Source organism: Phalacrocorax aristotelis, chromosome 3, assembly GCF_949628215.1.
Source record: "Phalacrocorax aristotelis chromosome 3, bGulAri2.1, whole genome shotgun sequence".
NCBI lineage: Eukaryota > Metazoa > Chordata > Aves > Suliformes > Phalacrocoracidae > Phalacrocorax > Phalacrocorax aristotelis.
The window spans coordinates 76,446,319-76,461,316 of NC_134278.1; the positions used below are offsets into that span (position 1 = coordinate 76,446,319).

Consider the following 14,998-nt stretch of genomic DNA (forward strand, 5'->3'; position numbering starts at 1 on the left):
AACTCCGGGATTCCTGACTGCAGAGTTCTTCAGATTCAACATGAGACGCATGCAGACATAAACACTGAGGGGGCGGGAAGTTTCTACACCTTTGCCTGATAGTTCTATGAGTAACATCAGGCGCATCCAACACTGTGTGTGGAAGCACTTCCTCTCCTTTCAAAGGTAGTGAACGTGCTACTGTTTGCATTTTCTTTGCTGGCCGTGTAATTGTTGGAGTTTCCAACCCCTTCACACACAAAGTGACCAATCGTTCCAGCTCTCACACTCCAGTTCATTGCAACTGACTTCTGCTAATGCAATTGTTTGTGGAGCAACTCAGTGAATCTCACATCTAGATGTATTAAAAAAAAAAAAAAAGACCAAACAAACCCAAAACCAAAAAACTTAAAATAAATCCAAAATATTTTCAGAGAGGAGTTACTTTTAAACTCAGATCATTTCAATGGTCTAGTTTATAGCTGCACTGTCACAAATGAAGGAACAGTACGCAATAGCACCAAAGTTGGAGTAAGTGAGTAGAGATGATCAGTAGGAACACCCTGAAATAGCTTTGCAAATGACGAAAATAATGTGAACTTAAACACATAAGCATCTTGGATCACCCATGTGCCAGAATCTTTTCTGTTCTGTCCTGTGAATCCTAAAATGGACACGTAGGCAATCTGAACTTAGGCCTAGAAGCTAATAAAGCTCACGTCTTTGCATTTAAATTGTAACTTAGATGGAAGTATGGTTTCTACACAGTTGCAGTCAGCAGACGAACACTTCTGATTGAGTCCAAAAAGAATAATCTCTACCCTAAGAAGCATTGAAGTTTTCCTTTTTGAGGCTTTTTCCATGCTGTTAAAAATCCCTTCTGTGATGTAGTAGATCAAGGATACCTTAAACTTTGTTGAAAATGTTTCATTAAGGGAAACAGATTTTTTGTGAGTCCGATACAGAGCAGTTCTCCGTCAGTGTCACCTACAGAGTCCTTTTTAATGTTTAATAAATTTCTGTATTAAACTTATTTCTGTTTTTCTCATTCTCCATATTCTATTTGCATGTAAAATGTGGATTGGTGTTTTGGACAGCAGTGTAGTTAACTCCCATTTAATGTCAAATCAGTGTCACTTGCACTTAGATAAGTAAAGTTGAACCTTTTGCTAGCAGTTGTTCTAAGCACATTTATATTTCTCCTCATTTATGTTCTCCCCATTGAATGATTGAATAATTCCATATTTCACAGAATGCTGACATATTTTTATGGAATAAATATGGTTTTCCGGGCTGTAGTCTTTTTCCTTTTATAGATCATGTAAGTTGATTTCTGTCATCTATGGAAAGTAAATTAAAACTTTAATGCAATTGTTATCTTCCTCCTGACTGACTGTTGCTCTTGAGAAGCAGTTCTGGTTGTTAAGATCACAGACTGAAAATTAACTCTAAACAAACTTGGTATTATAGACTTCAAATGCTTTTAAAGAAAGAAAAGGTCTCTGATTTAAAAAAAAAAAAATTGTCTTGATTCTTTAATACTAAACCATTTCTCCCCATCTCTTCCACATAACCTACGAACCTACTGGAAAACATTAACTTCGGCACAGATTCCTGCAAGGCTCTACTAGTGATACTCCTCCTCTGTGGCAATTTATTGTTGGCCTAATTTCCTATCTCTAAATAATTGTTTGTATGGAAGCCATGGCAGTTCAGTGTTCCAAAAGCCTTCAGTGAGGGACCTTATCAAATAGCTTTTGGAACTTTGAGAAAACCATATTATCAGGCTTTTCTTGTCCACAGTCTTCTTCTTCAAGGACCTACTATATGTTTAGAATACTGTATTAATTTCTGCAGTACAGATGCCAATATTACAGGTCTTTGGTTCCCTAGATCCTCCCTGAATTTTTTTTAAAAAGTGGTACCAGTTTTCATTGATAACAAAATTGTTTTCATTGCGAGGGTGAGTATTCCGCGCAGTTCAGTTGCTTGAGGAAGCACAGGGGAATGAATGTACATCTAGGAATGGATGGAAACTCTGGAAACTGGCATAGCCACTGAGAAGGTTTTTGGAACTCTATTCTCAGTGTATTCTCTATACTAGTTAACTAAACAGGGCCTGCAAATATTAATAGAATTCAAGTTTTGTAGGTGCTGATCTAGTAAAACACTATAATTAGAAGCAGGACTAAAGCTGAAAGAAAAGCCACTGACTTTCTCTCCAGTATTCTTGTTCACTTTTCTTACAAGTATCAATGATATGGATCTTAGCCTTTTCTGCACCTTAGGCTTTGGCTTTACAGGACAAATTCTTTGACAACAAAATTGGCCTGAGGTTTTCATGCCTTGCCTTCCCGTCATCTCACTGCAACACAGCACTCCTTCATTTGTACTGGAAGAAGTATCTGTACCTCTATATTGTAAATTGCATCAGGATCTTACCTGACTTTAAAAAAAATACAGAACACAATGTTGTTATTCTGGTTTTTATTCACTCTTGATAGAAACGCTGTTTTGTAACAGCCTTCATTACTGTTCTGTAGAATTAGCATAATACTTCTATTATATCAGTTCAGGTAGTTAAGTGTTATGCATTTTTATAGTTTTGGACAAAATTCTCTGGAAGAGAAGCATGTATCACTTTAATCAATTGTATTTTGAGAACACTTCATGTCAGCAGTTCTTTATACCCAACTCTGTGAATTTAAGAAAAGAAGCCCTTGATCAACAAGATTAGGTAGATCACAGCAATTGAAGCATCTTTATCCTGAGTGCTTGTTGCCCTGCAGGAGACCTGCTCTATGTATCTTGTTCTGCTTCAGACAAAGAATTTTCTAAAACAGGTGCTTCATGTACCAATTGGTTTTAATCTTTGATTGTGAGACCTAAACAGAAAATGGAGACTATCAGTGCATTTGTAAAGATAGAACCATGGGTGTATTTGAAAAAGGGGTTGAACATAATTAAAGGCCAGTGCAAATTAAAAAGAAATAAATTAACAACATAATTTTAAATATAACTACCAAAATCTAACCTTTAATATTTAGAGAAGCAATGGAAGTTTGGGGAATCTGATTTGATTCTGTAAAGTTTAGGCTATCTGGGGAAGAACGTTCTGATTCAATCTCTGCTATGAAAATACATTATGTCATGGGAAAGATCCACTGTACACTCAGAAATGCTGTCATGTTTCCTGGCTTATAAAATGTGTCCGTCCCAAAGATGAGAATTGTGGCTTCTAATAGAGGCAACATCTGAGGCTGAGATAGGATTTTCCAAACTGCCACATAAAAATAAAATATAAAAATAAAAAATATCAGCTTATGTAGCTTCTAGGTCTTTTTCTTGGAGATGTTAGAAGTGTTACTCAAGGAAAAGGCTTCAATGTTTTAAAATAACCATTTCTATTACTTCATATGTAAGCCGCTTCTGTCTAAATGGATAAGCAAACAAGTGGCATATATCTTAAGAAAAGTCTCTGCTCTTAAAGGAAATTAACAAAAGCAAATTCTAAATTTACATCAATTGCCAATAAAATTTAATGAAAAAAATTCACTGAAGCTGTCAATGAATTGGTATTGTATATCAGCTCATTGCTAACAAGCTTTAATAAACAGCACTTTGAAAAACCTCCATCCCAAAAATGTTCAGCGTTTCAAATACGCTTTCAAATTTCATAATTATCTATTACCATGGCTTTGAATGGAAGAAACACAGAGCTGACTCAGATACTGAGCTTTTTCACCAGATATTTAACCTATTAACATTTTAAAGTTTTTTTTTATTATTGATTTAAGAAAGATATGATGAGCTTTAGAAAATACTTGTTTGGAAAAAGTGCAGCAGTACAAAATAAAATATATTTTAAGTAAATGCTTCATTATATACTAGCACTGAGCAATTATTTAAGCTGGAGTGTCTCCTGGAAAAGCGTGCATCCCCATCACAAGCAAAACTGTGAAGTTTATACAGCATTAAAGGATAAAACATTGGAACTACCAAGCAACATAGTCGATTTATAGGGTTGGGGTTTTTTTCAAAGTTGTTGCTTAAGAGAACTGTACAATGCATAGCATGGAGACTAGAAGACCAGAAGGAAAATCTGTACCATTGAGGGAGGGAAGTCCTCTAAAAACCGGTTAGAGAGTGGAAAGGTATCTTTAACTGAGAAGCAAATCGGTCATGCACTTTGCTGTTATTGTGAAGATCCACATCTTGCAGCAAACTTCTAGGTCAAGAGGCAACAGTCCAGCATGCTTTCAGATTGGAATATTTTGGATATTGTGCATGTTTCCTTCTTTAGGGATATGTAGCTGTGCTGTACTAAGAGTTTTAAATGGTCTGCTTTATTCCTGTGTAAGGATACCAGTACTTTCTTCCATTTCTGTTAACCTCTGGATATCACTGACATTTTTCAAAATGTTGAAAGGTACTTATTTCATATACTACATTAAAACTTTCTTCCTTTGATTCATGTGGGAGAGTGGTCTGCAGTGATGGTAGTACACAGAAAATAATTACCAGATTTTTAAAAGATAAACATATGTTAGAAATTGATGTATCCTTGGGGCAGGGACTGTCTCTAATTAAATGTTTATACAGTGCCTAATATAATCAAGCCAGGAGCTGGTTGACTGTTATGCATGCCACAATCCAAATATTTAATAATAACAGTTCTGCAGTCAATTTGATCTTACTTTTGATATTTACAAGGGTTTTCCTAACACACACTGCAGATTTCTGCCATTTGAAGGGCTTGTCTCAAATTCTGCAGTCTGATTCTACCATACCCATCGCTTTAGTATGCAAAATCTTGATCAGAATTCTTTTTGTTTTGTGTGTCAAATGGAGGATGGGATGCCCCTGGTTTTGTACAAGTATGGAGTCAATTTTCCAGCATGCAGATGAAACAAGTGCCAGTATTACCATTTAAAGTTTCAGCAAGCACCCCTATTATGCAACTCAGATGTAAGGAAACTTGTGTGACAGGTTCTGTGACGAGCTGTTCTTTGAAAACTTTCTTCTGGATTCAGGATGCGTTCAGTTTGCTGCACTCGTTGGAACACCTCCTCAGTCATGAGGCATAATTCACAGGCTTGATTTTATTAAAGAATTAATCTTTACCGGGACAGACTTGGCTTCCCCTCAAGCCAGGGTTGTCTTTGCACAAGACAGAACTCTGAAAACAGGAAACTGTGAAAACCTTTGGGAGCCACCATCTGCAGAAATAAGTTCTTCCCAGGGGTGGTTGTACAGCCATTTCCACTTACATGATACCCTCTATATGCCTAAAAATAAGGTCTCTCATTGTCTAGGACAGCTTCTACCCTCGGGAAGAACTGTTCATGGAAGTGGGTACAATTTTTTGGTTAAGGATTAAGAAGATCTGATTTCTGTCGCTGTTTTATTTTTATGTCCTTTAAGTTACCTTTTAGTGCCTGTATGAATAATTAATTTTATTCATTTTATTCATGTTTGTATGAATTCATTCACACAAACAAATACAAATATTCATTCATGTTTGTATTGAATAACTAGTAATTATTATACTGAAAATTACAAGTGTTAATGATAATTTCCCTGTTAGTTTGGTTAGCTACTATTTCTGTGTACGACAATTTAGTCATGAATAAACCTATATGTTGGAACCCCAGAGCTTCCTTTTCCAGTCAGTCCTTTAAGAAAATGAATAATGCCTGTTCTTCTGTAAAAGAATATTTTCCTGCCAGGATTTGGACATAATCTTTAAAATTGTATCTGGGGGGTGGGGTGTCTCTTTGCTAAAGCAGCCTTAGAACATCCACCCATGAAAGCATAATTTAGAACAGCCAACCTCTTTGCTGGATCTTCATCTGAGCATGCTGTATTGATGAATTTCCTGTTAACACATTAATATGCTCGGACATAATATGAAGTTAGGTGTAGCCTGATCACTACAGTAGGGACTGGCAGATAAGAAGTATGGAATTCGGTCTGTATTTTCATTTAACAACACTTCTTTATTTAGGCTCACCCTATGATGCACTGCAGTACCTTTCTACCTTGGGCTCTCTAACTCTGCTGTTTAACAGTGGTTTTAGTGTGCTGTTCATAAGCATGCAAAGGGGCATGAAGGGAGGTTACTTACTAGTTGATTTTCAAAAGTCGTCTCTGCACATTCACACAACTAATCTGCCTTGCCCTTGCTTTGGAGCTCTAGCTCTGATTTTTAACACTCGGCAGGCATGCGATAAGAAACCGAAGCGCAGTGCATTTGCTTAAAGTGATGGAAAAACTGACGTTGCTCCTGTGTGAGAATACTGCTTCAGTCCCATGAAATGGCATTCCTGTGCCCTGACAAAACTAAGTGCCAGAAATACTGAATCCTATTACTTCAGTGTGAAGAGGCATTTCTTGAAGAAATTGTTTGTAACTCCACTTCAAATTTCAGTGCGTTCTTTACTCTAATTGTTTCCAAGTGCTTATGTTATGTTATGTTGAATCACATATTTATATACTTCTGTGGTTATAAAACATATAGCATTGAATATGAGCTCATCTTTTACAGTTTTTGCTTTCCCGGTGGAACTGGAGAATTAGACCAATATATAATAGCGTACCAAATTTGGCAATGGCTTCCAGCTGCATAATTTCAGAGAAGGTTTTATAACTAGAGGGATTTTGCAAGAAAAAAAATATATATATTTCAAGCATGACTCATTTTTAATTACAAAAAACAAAGCAAAGTACTTGCTTTTAGTAAAATTAAAAGAGAAGAGAAACAAAAGGTACTTCTGAAATGTCTTAGTGTCATAAGATTAGAAGCATGACACTGAAAGCTAAGAGAAAAATCTAAGTAGGCAAGACAAATCTGGGGTTTTCTTCTAGAATGTTTGTCTTTTAAAAAAAGCCTACAAGGTTTTTTTGTGGGTGTTTTTTCCACCATAAACATTTGTTTCATTGTACTGATTCTCAGAATAGTAGGAATTGTTAGTTGAATGAATAAAATGATCTTGAAATAAATGAGTACAAACATACAAACACTAATTGTTGCACTAGAATGTATCTGTTGTCAACCTTTGCAGGTTGTCTTGCAGTTGTACAGTTCCATTGGCCCCAAATGGTACTTACTGAACATTTATTTTTTATTTGTTTGGACCACACCAGTATTACACAGGCAGCATGAGGGAATAATGAGCTGCATTCTTTGGGTTACTGAAGAGTCAGCACAAATTGTGGGAACAAATAACAATCAGACAAGGCAGTGTTTTATAACATCAGGACTGCAATCCATCTTTGGGATCTTTCAAAGCTGGGCTAATAAAGGCCCACTTACAATCCCCAGCAGAGTACAGTTTAATGAAATTTGTCCATTAGAGGCCTTCTCCCCCTCCCTCTACATTTTAGAAATTAATTCTTCTTTCTGCCTGTTGTTCTTTCTACATCATAGATGCACTGAGCCTTCGTAACCGACAGGTCATCTGCATCACGCTGAAAGTCCTCCAGCACCTGGTGGTGTCAGCTGACATGGTGGGGGAGGCCTTGGTGCCCTATTATCGGCAAATCCTCCCAGTCCTAAACATCTTTAAGAATATGAATGGTGAGTTATACTAACAGACACCGTGTCTTTCAACTCCTAAGGTAAAAAGGGGCTTGAGACAGGGTTAATTAACAATGTAGTTAAGATTTATTACTGTATATAAACTCAAATCCATTTGGAGCTCTAAATAATGTCAAACCCCCCTCTTACTATTCCCTAAGGATGCACTGAAATTAACAATTCCATTTATTACTCCTTGCACGTACAGTTTATTTAACGCACTACAGAAGCACTGAAGCAGTTCTATAATCTTCCAATAATTAAATTGTAAAGTTTTGTAACAGTCTTTCAAATACATTAATGAATTGCAAAGGTTTTTTCTTCCCTCCAACACATTAGTTCAGTCCAGCCTTTTTATTCCATTCTGTGCACTTCACAAGCAATTCACTGCTACCAGCAGGCTTAGGAAAGAATAAAAATAAAAGTAGCAATCAAATTAATTAATTTGAGGGTCAAGAGAACTCCTTGTTGTAGAAAAAATTCAAGTTACATAACGTCTAGCAAAACCCTGAAGTTTGAAGTTATTACTGTTCACTTAGCAGGTTTTATTGTAGAGCAATTTAGATCTAATTTGTATCTACAGTTGAATATGTTGTTTTCTTTGTAGTGTAAACCTCTATTGCCGGTTCCATTCTTTAATAACTGGTACTGTGAGTTCTGTGAGTACCGTATACTGTGAATGCATTTACACCACAGCCACCAGCTGAAATCAGGATGATGGATCTTGCTTTTGCCAAACTAGCCTTTAAAATATTTTTCTGTAGTAAATCTATCCGTACTTATCTGTTCAATTATCTATCAAGTTACTGACTTTAAAGTTTACATTATTGACATGCAACCATTTAGATCAAAAGAAGTTAATTCCTCTCAATCTTGCAAAAGAGGTTTTTCATTAAATTAATGGCATTTTAATAGTTATCTACAGGACTGCTTCCTATTATACCTTCTGTTTGCATTACTACAGAATGTTTTATCTTATACTCACTCTTTAACGAGTATAAGATTCACCCCAGATTGAAAAATGCCTGTCCAAAGACTGACTTGGAGACTCAAATGAGATTTAGGTTTTAGATCCTTTTAAATACATATATGTCTGTGGCACTGTTTCACCTAGTGAGAAACCTGCAGTAACATACGGAATTCCAGAAATACAACATGGTTCAGATGACATCTGTGGCTTTCTAGAAGCTGTGGGATGAAAGGTTGTGAATAAAATCCGTAGGCTGAACTTAAGTAATTTCAGTAGGGCTCCTTATGAATTAGAAGACTTCCGCTTAAGAGATCCAATTTCAGTCTCAGGCACAAAATAAGACCGTAAAAAGAAGGGCTCCCATTGATTAATGAATATACAATATGTGCTTTTTTCCAAATTTCTGCCTGAAGTAGCCCGTAAATTTTCTTGACTAGGCTTTTCTGCAGCAATTTCAGATTAATAATAGGAAAGCTCATGTGTAACCAGGTACATAGCTTAACAAGGCATTAAACACATTCTAAATATATCCTAAGCTTTGATTTTATTGTGAGCAAAATAAAACATATTTTCAACATATTTGCATGACATCTGTGCTATGTGAATTTGTGCCTATATCAAACTAAACTAAATCTTGATATTTGGCATTTAAGAACTAAACATCAAAAAGAAATGAAAAGTAATCATTCAAAAGTAATGCATTTTATTAAAGCATTGCTTTTTTTAGGAATAAAGGTTTTGAAAGTTCAGTGTTACCAGCAATGGAATGGACAGTATTTGCAAGGCCTACCATATAAAACTGTTTGACTTATTCAGTACCTGCATGAGGGTAACAGGGAAAGATTCTTCCTCTGTCTCCCCCTGCCTCAAAAAGCTCATATTTCTTTCCTCCTTCACTGGTGGCTGAGAGAAAATGTGTTTCCTTCTCCTTTCTATCTCCCATATGCTTAATAGGCAACTGAGGTACAGGTCTTTGCTTCCAGTTATAAGGAAGGTGTAGAGACTGATCCACGCTATTTTCTCCACTTCTTTTTCATACAGGTGAAAGATGGGGTGAGGGAGTGTACAGCTTATTCCTTCTTTTATGTATAGCTTGAGAAAGGAGGAACTGTGGTACATCTTCCTGGAGCAGTGTGAATTGGAGTCTATTAAGACTGACACTGTGGAAGTTTGTCCAAAATTAAGGTAGCTGGAAGGAGGCATGTTTTAGTCATTGACGCCTTGCTAGATCAGTATCTATCTGCTAAAAGGAACTCTTTCCCAAATTCAGCATCTGTGAATGCCACTGTCACGCTAAACAAACTTTTAGTCAAGAGAACATTAAAAAAAAAAAAAAGTATTAAGACAGGAAGGTCAATTTATCTTAAGGTCAGGTTACGTGGTGACCAGTTCAGAACAAACCAAACAAAGTGATTCTTCATGCAGTGTGTGTGATGTGAAGCTCTGGAACTCCTAACTCCAAAATGTTCAGATACCAAAATTTTACATGGGTTCAGTGGAGGCTCAAAAATATCATAAGAATATATTATTTCTTTAGTAAAACACATGGGTCACCTCTGGCTCATGGCATTCCTAAACCACAACATGGTGAAAGCTGAAAAAGTATTAGGTGAAGTACCATAAATGCTTGTCCTACATTCAGGTTGCCTAGTCATCTCCTTTTGAGAGACACACTTCTGGACTAGACGGGAATTTGCTGTTATCTAAAACATCCATCCTTACGTTCTTCCTACACTGGTCCCTAACAGACTTGCCAAAAATACTCAATTCCTATTGAGTTTAAAAATGTTCTGGAATAGAGGTTCCCCAGAAATTTTATTCATACTACATAGTTCTGATTTGTCTGAATCACAATTCACCTCACAATATTTGACAGACTTATAAATTAAACAGTAAAAAACTTACCTTGATTAAGGTTTTACAGTTAGGATATCAGAAACAGGTATTTAATATAGATATAGATAATATATAGTCATATAGATATATAGAATATAGAATGTAGTCATAGCTTCAGCTTGTCACATACTTATCTCTTGAGTTGTTCTTCAGTCAACAAAATTGGTAAATCATTGTTCAGTTCCCAGTATTACCTGAGCTCAGAATGTAACGATAGTTTGAGCTCTCAGTTCTGTCCCACTTAAGTCTCAGCAATTCTTTCGAAATTCCCGTCTGTTTCCCAACACCGAGGCTACAGTTTCACAGTCAACAACAGTGTTGTGTAGTTGCCATTGCCTTCAAGGGGCTTTCTGTGATAAAAAATGAGGTAGCCTTGATGACTTTCCCTGTAGGCAGCTATTTAGTGCAGCTGACTGTAATTCCCGCTGCAGATTTTTACTGGATTAGCCAGGGAGGCTCTGAACTATCTAAATCCTCTTTTCTTGGATCTGATGTTTTTGGTGCTTAAAGACGCGATCTCCTTACTCCTATTCAGCCTGCTGGCAAACTGCTTCTTAACCAGCCTCAAGTGTTCCTTTATGCAGAGTTATTCATAGAATCATAGAATCATTAAGGTTGTAAAAGAACCTTAAGATCATCAAGTCCAACTGCTAACCTATCACTGCCAAGTCCACCACTAAACCATATCCTCAAGCACAATGTCTACCCTTCTTTTAAATACCTCCAGGGATGGAGACATTCTTTTTAATTGTATAGAGAATATTGATTATTCAGGTAAACAGAGTTTCTCATGTTCCTTTGCTTTTCCATTGTACTTTTGACATTTCCACTTTTCTCTACTTCCGTTACCTCCAAATCACCCTGTTTTATTTTGTAAACATAGTAATTTTTGTAAATTAGCAAGTTCTGATACTGCTGTCTTTTCCTATCCTATGACATCTCCCAAACATACTTGTCTTTAAAAATAAGCATCTTCATAATCACAGAATCACAGACTCACAGAATCACAGACTCACAGAATCACAGGCTGGAAAGGACCTCAGGGATCATCTAGTCCAACCTTTCTAGGAAGAGCCCAGTCTAGACAAGATGGCCCAGCACCCTGTCCAGACGACTCTTGAAGGTGTCCAACGTGGCCGAGTCAACCACTTCCCTGGGGAGATTATTCCAGTGGGTGACTGTCCTCACTGTGAAAAATTTACTTCTGTGTCCAATCGGAATCTCCCCAAGAGCAACTTGTGTCCATTCCCCCTTGTCCTCTCCATGTGACCCCTTGTAAAAAGGGAGTCTCCGCCTTCTTTGTAGCTACCCCTTAAGTACTGGTACATGGTGATGAGATCCCCTCTGAGCCTCCTTTTCTCAAGGCTGAACAAACCCAGTTCTCCCGTCTATCCTCATACGGCAGCTTCCCAGTCCTTTGATCATCTCGGTGGCCCTTCTCTGGACCCCTTCCAGCCTGTCCGCATCCTTTTTGTATAGCGGGACCAGAACTGTACACAGTACTCCAGGTGTGGCCTGACAAGTGCTGAGTAGAGCAGGATAGTGACTTTACCTCTGCTGGCGGTGCCCTTTTTGATGCAACCCAGCATCCTGTTGGCCTTCTTGGCTGCAGCAGCACGCTGTTCGCTCATGTTGAGCTTCCTGTCCACCAGGACCCCCAGGTCCCTTTCCACAGAGCTGCTCTCCAGCCAGGTGGATCCCAGCCTGTGCTGCACTCCCGGATTATGTTTTCCCAGGTGCAAGACCTCACACCTGTCCTTGCTGAACTTCATAAGGTTCTTTCTGGCCTACCCTTCCAGCCTATCCAGATCTTCCTGCAGAGCAGCTCTCCCTTCTGGAGTGTCTACTTCCCCACTCAATTTGGTGTTTTCTGCAAAATTCATCAGGCTACACTTGATCCCATTATCCAGATCACTTACAAAGATGCTGAATAACATTGGGCCCAATATCGATCCCTGGGGGACTCCACTAGTGACAGGTTGCCAGTTTGAGAAAGAGCTATTTACCACCACCCTTTGGGTGTGGCCTGTCAGCCAGTTCCCCACCCACTGCACAGACCACTTGTCTAGGCCATAACGCACTAATTTCTCCAGGAGAAGACTGTGGGGAGCTGTATCAAAGGCCTTAGAGAAGTCTAGGTGGACAATATCCACTCCCGCCCCACGTCAACCAGGCAAGTCACTTTGTCATAGAAGGCCACCAGGTTTGTCAAGCACGATCTGCCCTTGGTGAAGCCATGTTGGCTTTTCCCAATCACGTGCTTCATTTGACTTGTGATGGCCCCCAGGAGGATTCGTTCCAATACTTTTCCAGGGATTGAAGTAAGGCTGATGGGCCTATTGTTACCCGGATCTTCCCTTGAACCCTTCTTGTAGATAGGGGTAACATTTGCCTTCCTCCAGTCCTCTGGGACATCCCCCGAATGATTATGCTGTCTTGATAACTGTATAATTCCAGCAAAAATGGTAAAGGACTAATGACCTTTTGGAATACAAGATAATCTAGGTATTTAATTTTAAAATTTTAGCACCCATAACAGAAATTTTTATCAAAAGTCTTTTGGTCAGTACTTCATAAAGTGGCTATTGACTTCTGCATAATGCCTTTTAGTGAGGTACATTTTTCTTGTAGCTTCATATATCAATGAAATAATTTTGATTTTGTTTTCTGAATTCTCTGTAATTTTATGGAAGACTGAGAACACACAGTATAAATGGTATTGCTGTTAACCAACAAATTAAGTTATACCAAATATATTTTATCATTACAGTTTGTGGCCACAAAGTAGACATAGTTCAGGTAAGTGATTGACAGGCATATGTTCCATAACCTGGATCTCTGGAATTACAGAAATGGAGAAGGTCTATTGGTTGGATATAGGCAAATTCTGCCATTTCCTATCCATTTGTATTTCTTATATACAGATGACTTTACTCTTGGTAAATTTTGTAAATTAAAAAAAAAAAGGAGAGTATTGATGAAAAATAAATTAAAAGTTTTAATTACTGAAAACATCTAAAACATGCTCAACCGTCTAAGTTGTAAGCTACAGGTAAAAATAGATCAATACAACCTAAGTTACAAATGCCAGGGGAAAGATCCAAACCTTGTAAGACAGTCTGAAAGCCAGAGGAGAGAACTCAATGAACTTCTGAAAAGTCTCAATAGTGAGCAAGGGGCATTTTGGTGCACAAAGTGTATTTGGTGTGTCTGAATTTGTGTCCTCTCTGGAGCTTAAGGCCCTGACTCCAGGCTCCTCCTGGAGCTTTGCCCTTCTTTTCTGAAATGAAAGAAGACATTTCTTTCCACTTGTGTTCCCAAGCACGCTGTTGCAGAGCATTAAGACATAAAAAAGCAAAGTTCTGCTGTTGGTGATGTTACCACTAGTGACTTTTTATTGGTGGAGACAGTAAGACATGCTCACCAGCTGGCCATGGCGTGCTCTGAAAAAGGTTTGAAGCTTTCTGTTGAAACTGTGAGCCAGAGTCATAAGGCTGGAAGTGATTGGGGAATACTCCTGAGGTGTAGGGGCTGTTTGTCTAATCCCTGCAGACTGAGAGGGGACTAGCAGTCTCTAAGCAAGCCCCCCAACATATGGACTATCATGCAAATGTGCTATTATATAATATAAGAAATGAAAAAGTCATGGTAAGACTAACTAAGTCTATTATGAACCCTGTAATGCCACTGGAGTTTTCACTTAAGTGTGTAAGTTAAAAATGTAGTCTTATGAAACTCATTTCAATCTCATGGAGAGGGAAAGAAGAAGATGTGTAGACTCAAATGGAAATATTTTTTTGCATCACAAAACCTTTTCTTTTGGGTGTCTTCTTTTCTAAGCTGCCTTTTATAAATCTGAGCTATCTGAGGTAAATACAATTTAAGAACAAATAGAATAAGTTTGTTCTTTCATGAAAGCAGGCAGAAGATAAAAATAAAAAGGAAAAAATGAGTCTTCAGAGCCTGGAATATGCTATTAGGGTTATGTATACCAGAATACTGTCTGAAACAGAAATGTATTTATTTAAAAGATTAGACAGTTATGAACAGCAAATTTCTCTTGTTTAATTTACCTGACTGGTAAATGAAAGTTTCATTGATTTAGTTTAACAACTGTTGTATTCTATCAAATCCAAGCAGTCTTAACAGCTCTACTACATCAATTCAGGTACACAAAACTATTTTCATGTCATCAATGTATATTATTCAGTAGTGATCAAGAGCAGCCTTACAGGTAAAATAATGTAGAATAGATGAAAACAAAATATTATTAGGATTTACATGCCTCAAACAGAGAATTATGGGGTAGCACTGCACTGTGGAAAGTACCTCTCCAGCATGGTTGTTTCGTCTGTGACTTCTTTCAGCCACTGTAAGGCAAACAGTGGTAACAGGGTGGGTGGACTGAAGCCCAACTTTCTTTTGGCTGCAATGAAAATGCTTTGACGCTATCAGTAACTTAAAGCTAACATAAACTTCTGACAGGGTCTACCCGTATAGTCAGTCCTTTAAAATAAAATTTTAGAAATATGACTGAGAATACCTGATGTAGCTGTATCATAGCATTCAACGGA

The 14,998-nt window shown here is 37.7% G+C and overlaps 1 protein-coding gene across 3 annotated transcripts in view; it reads left to right on the forward strand.

The window, feature by feature from the left end:
• PACRG (parkin coregulated) overlaps positions 1–14,998 on the forward strand; it is a 253,531-nt gene that overhangs the window by 136,761 nt on the left and 101,772 nt on the right. For 2 of the 3 annotated variants that reach the window (XM_075088054.1, XM_075088055.1), the window contains exon 5: positions 7,409–7,558. The exons of the other annotated variant lie outside the window; for it this stretch is intronic. In XM_075088054.1, coding sequence (XP_074944155.1) covers positions 7,409–7,558 — 150 coding nt within the window. The remainder of the gene's footprint in view (positions 1–7,408; positions 7,559–14,998) is intronic. 3 annotated transcript variants of the gene reach the window in all.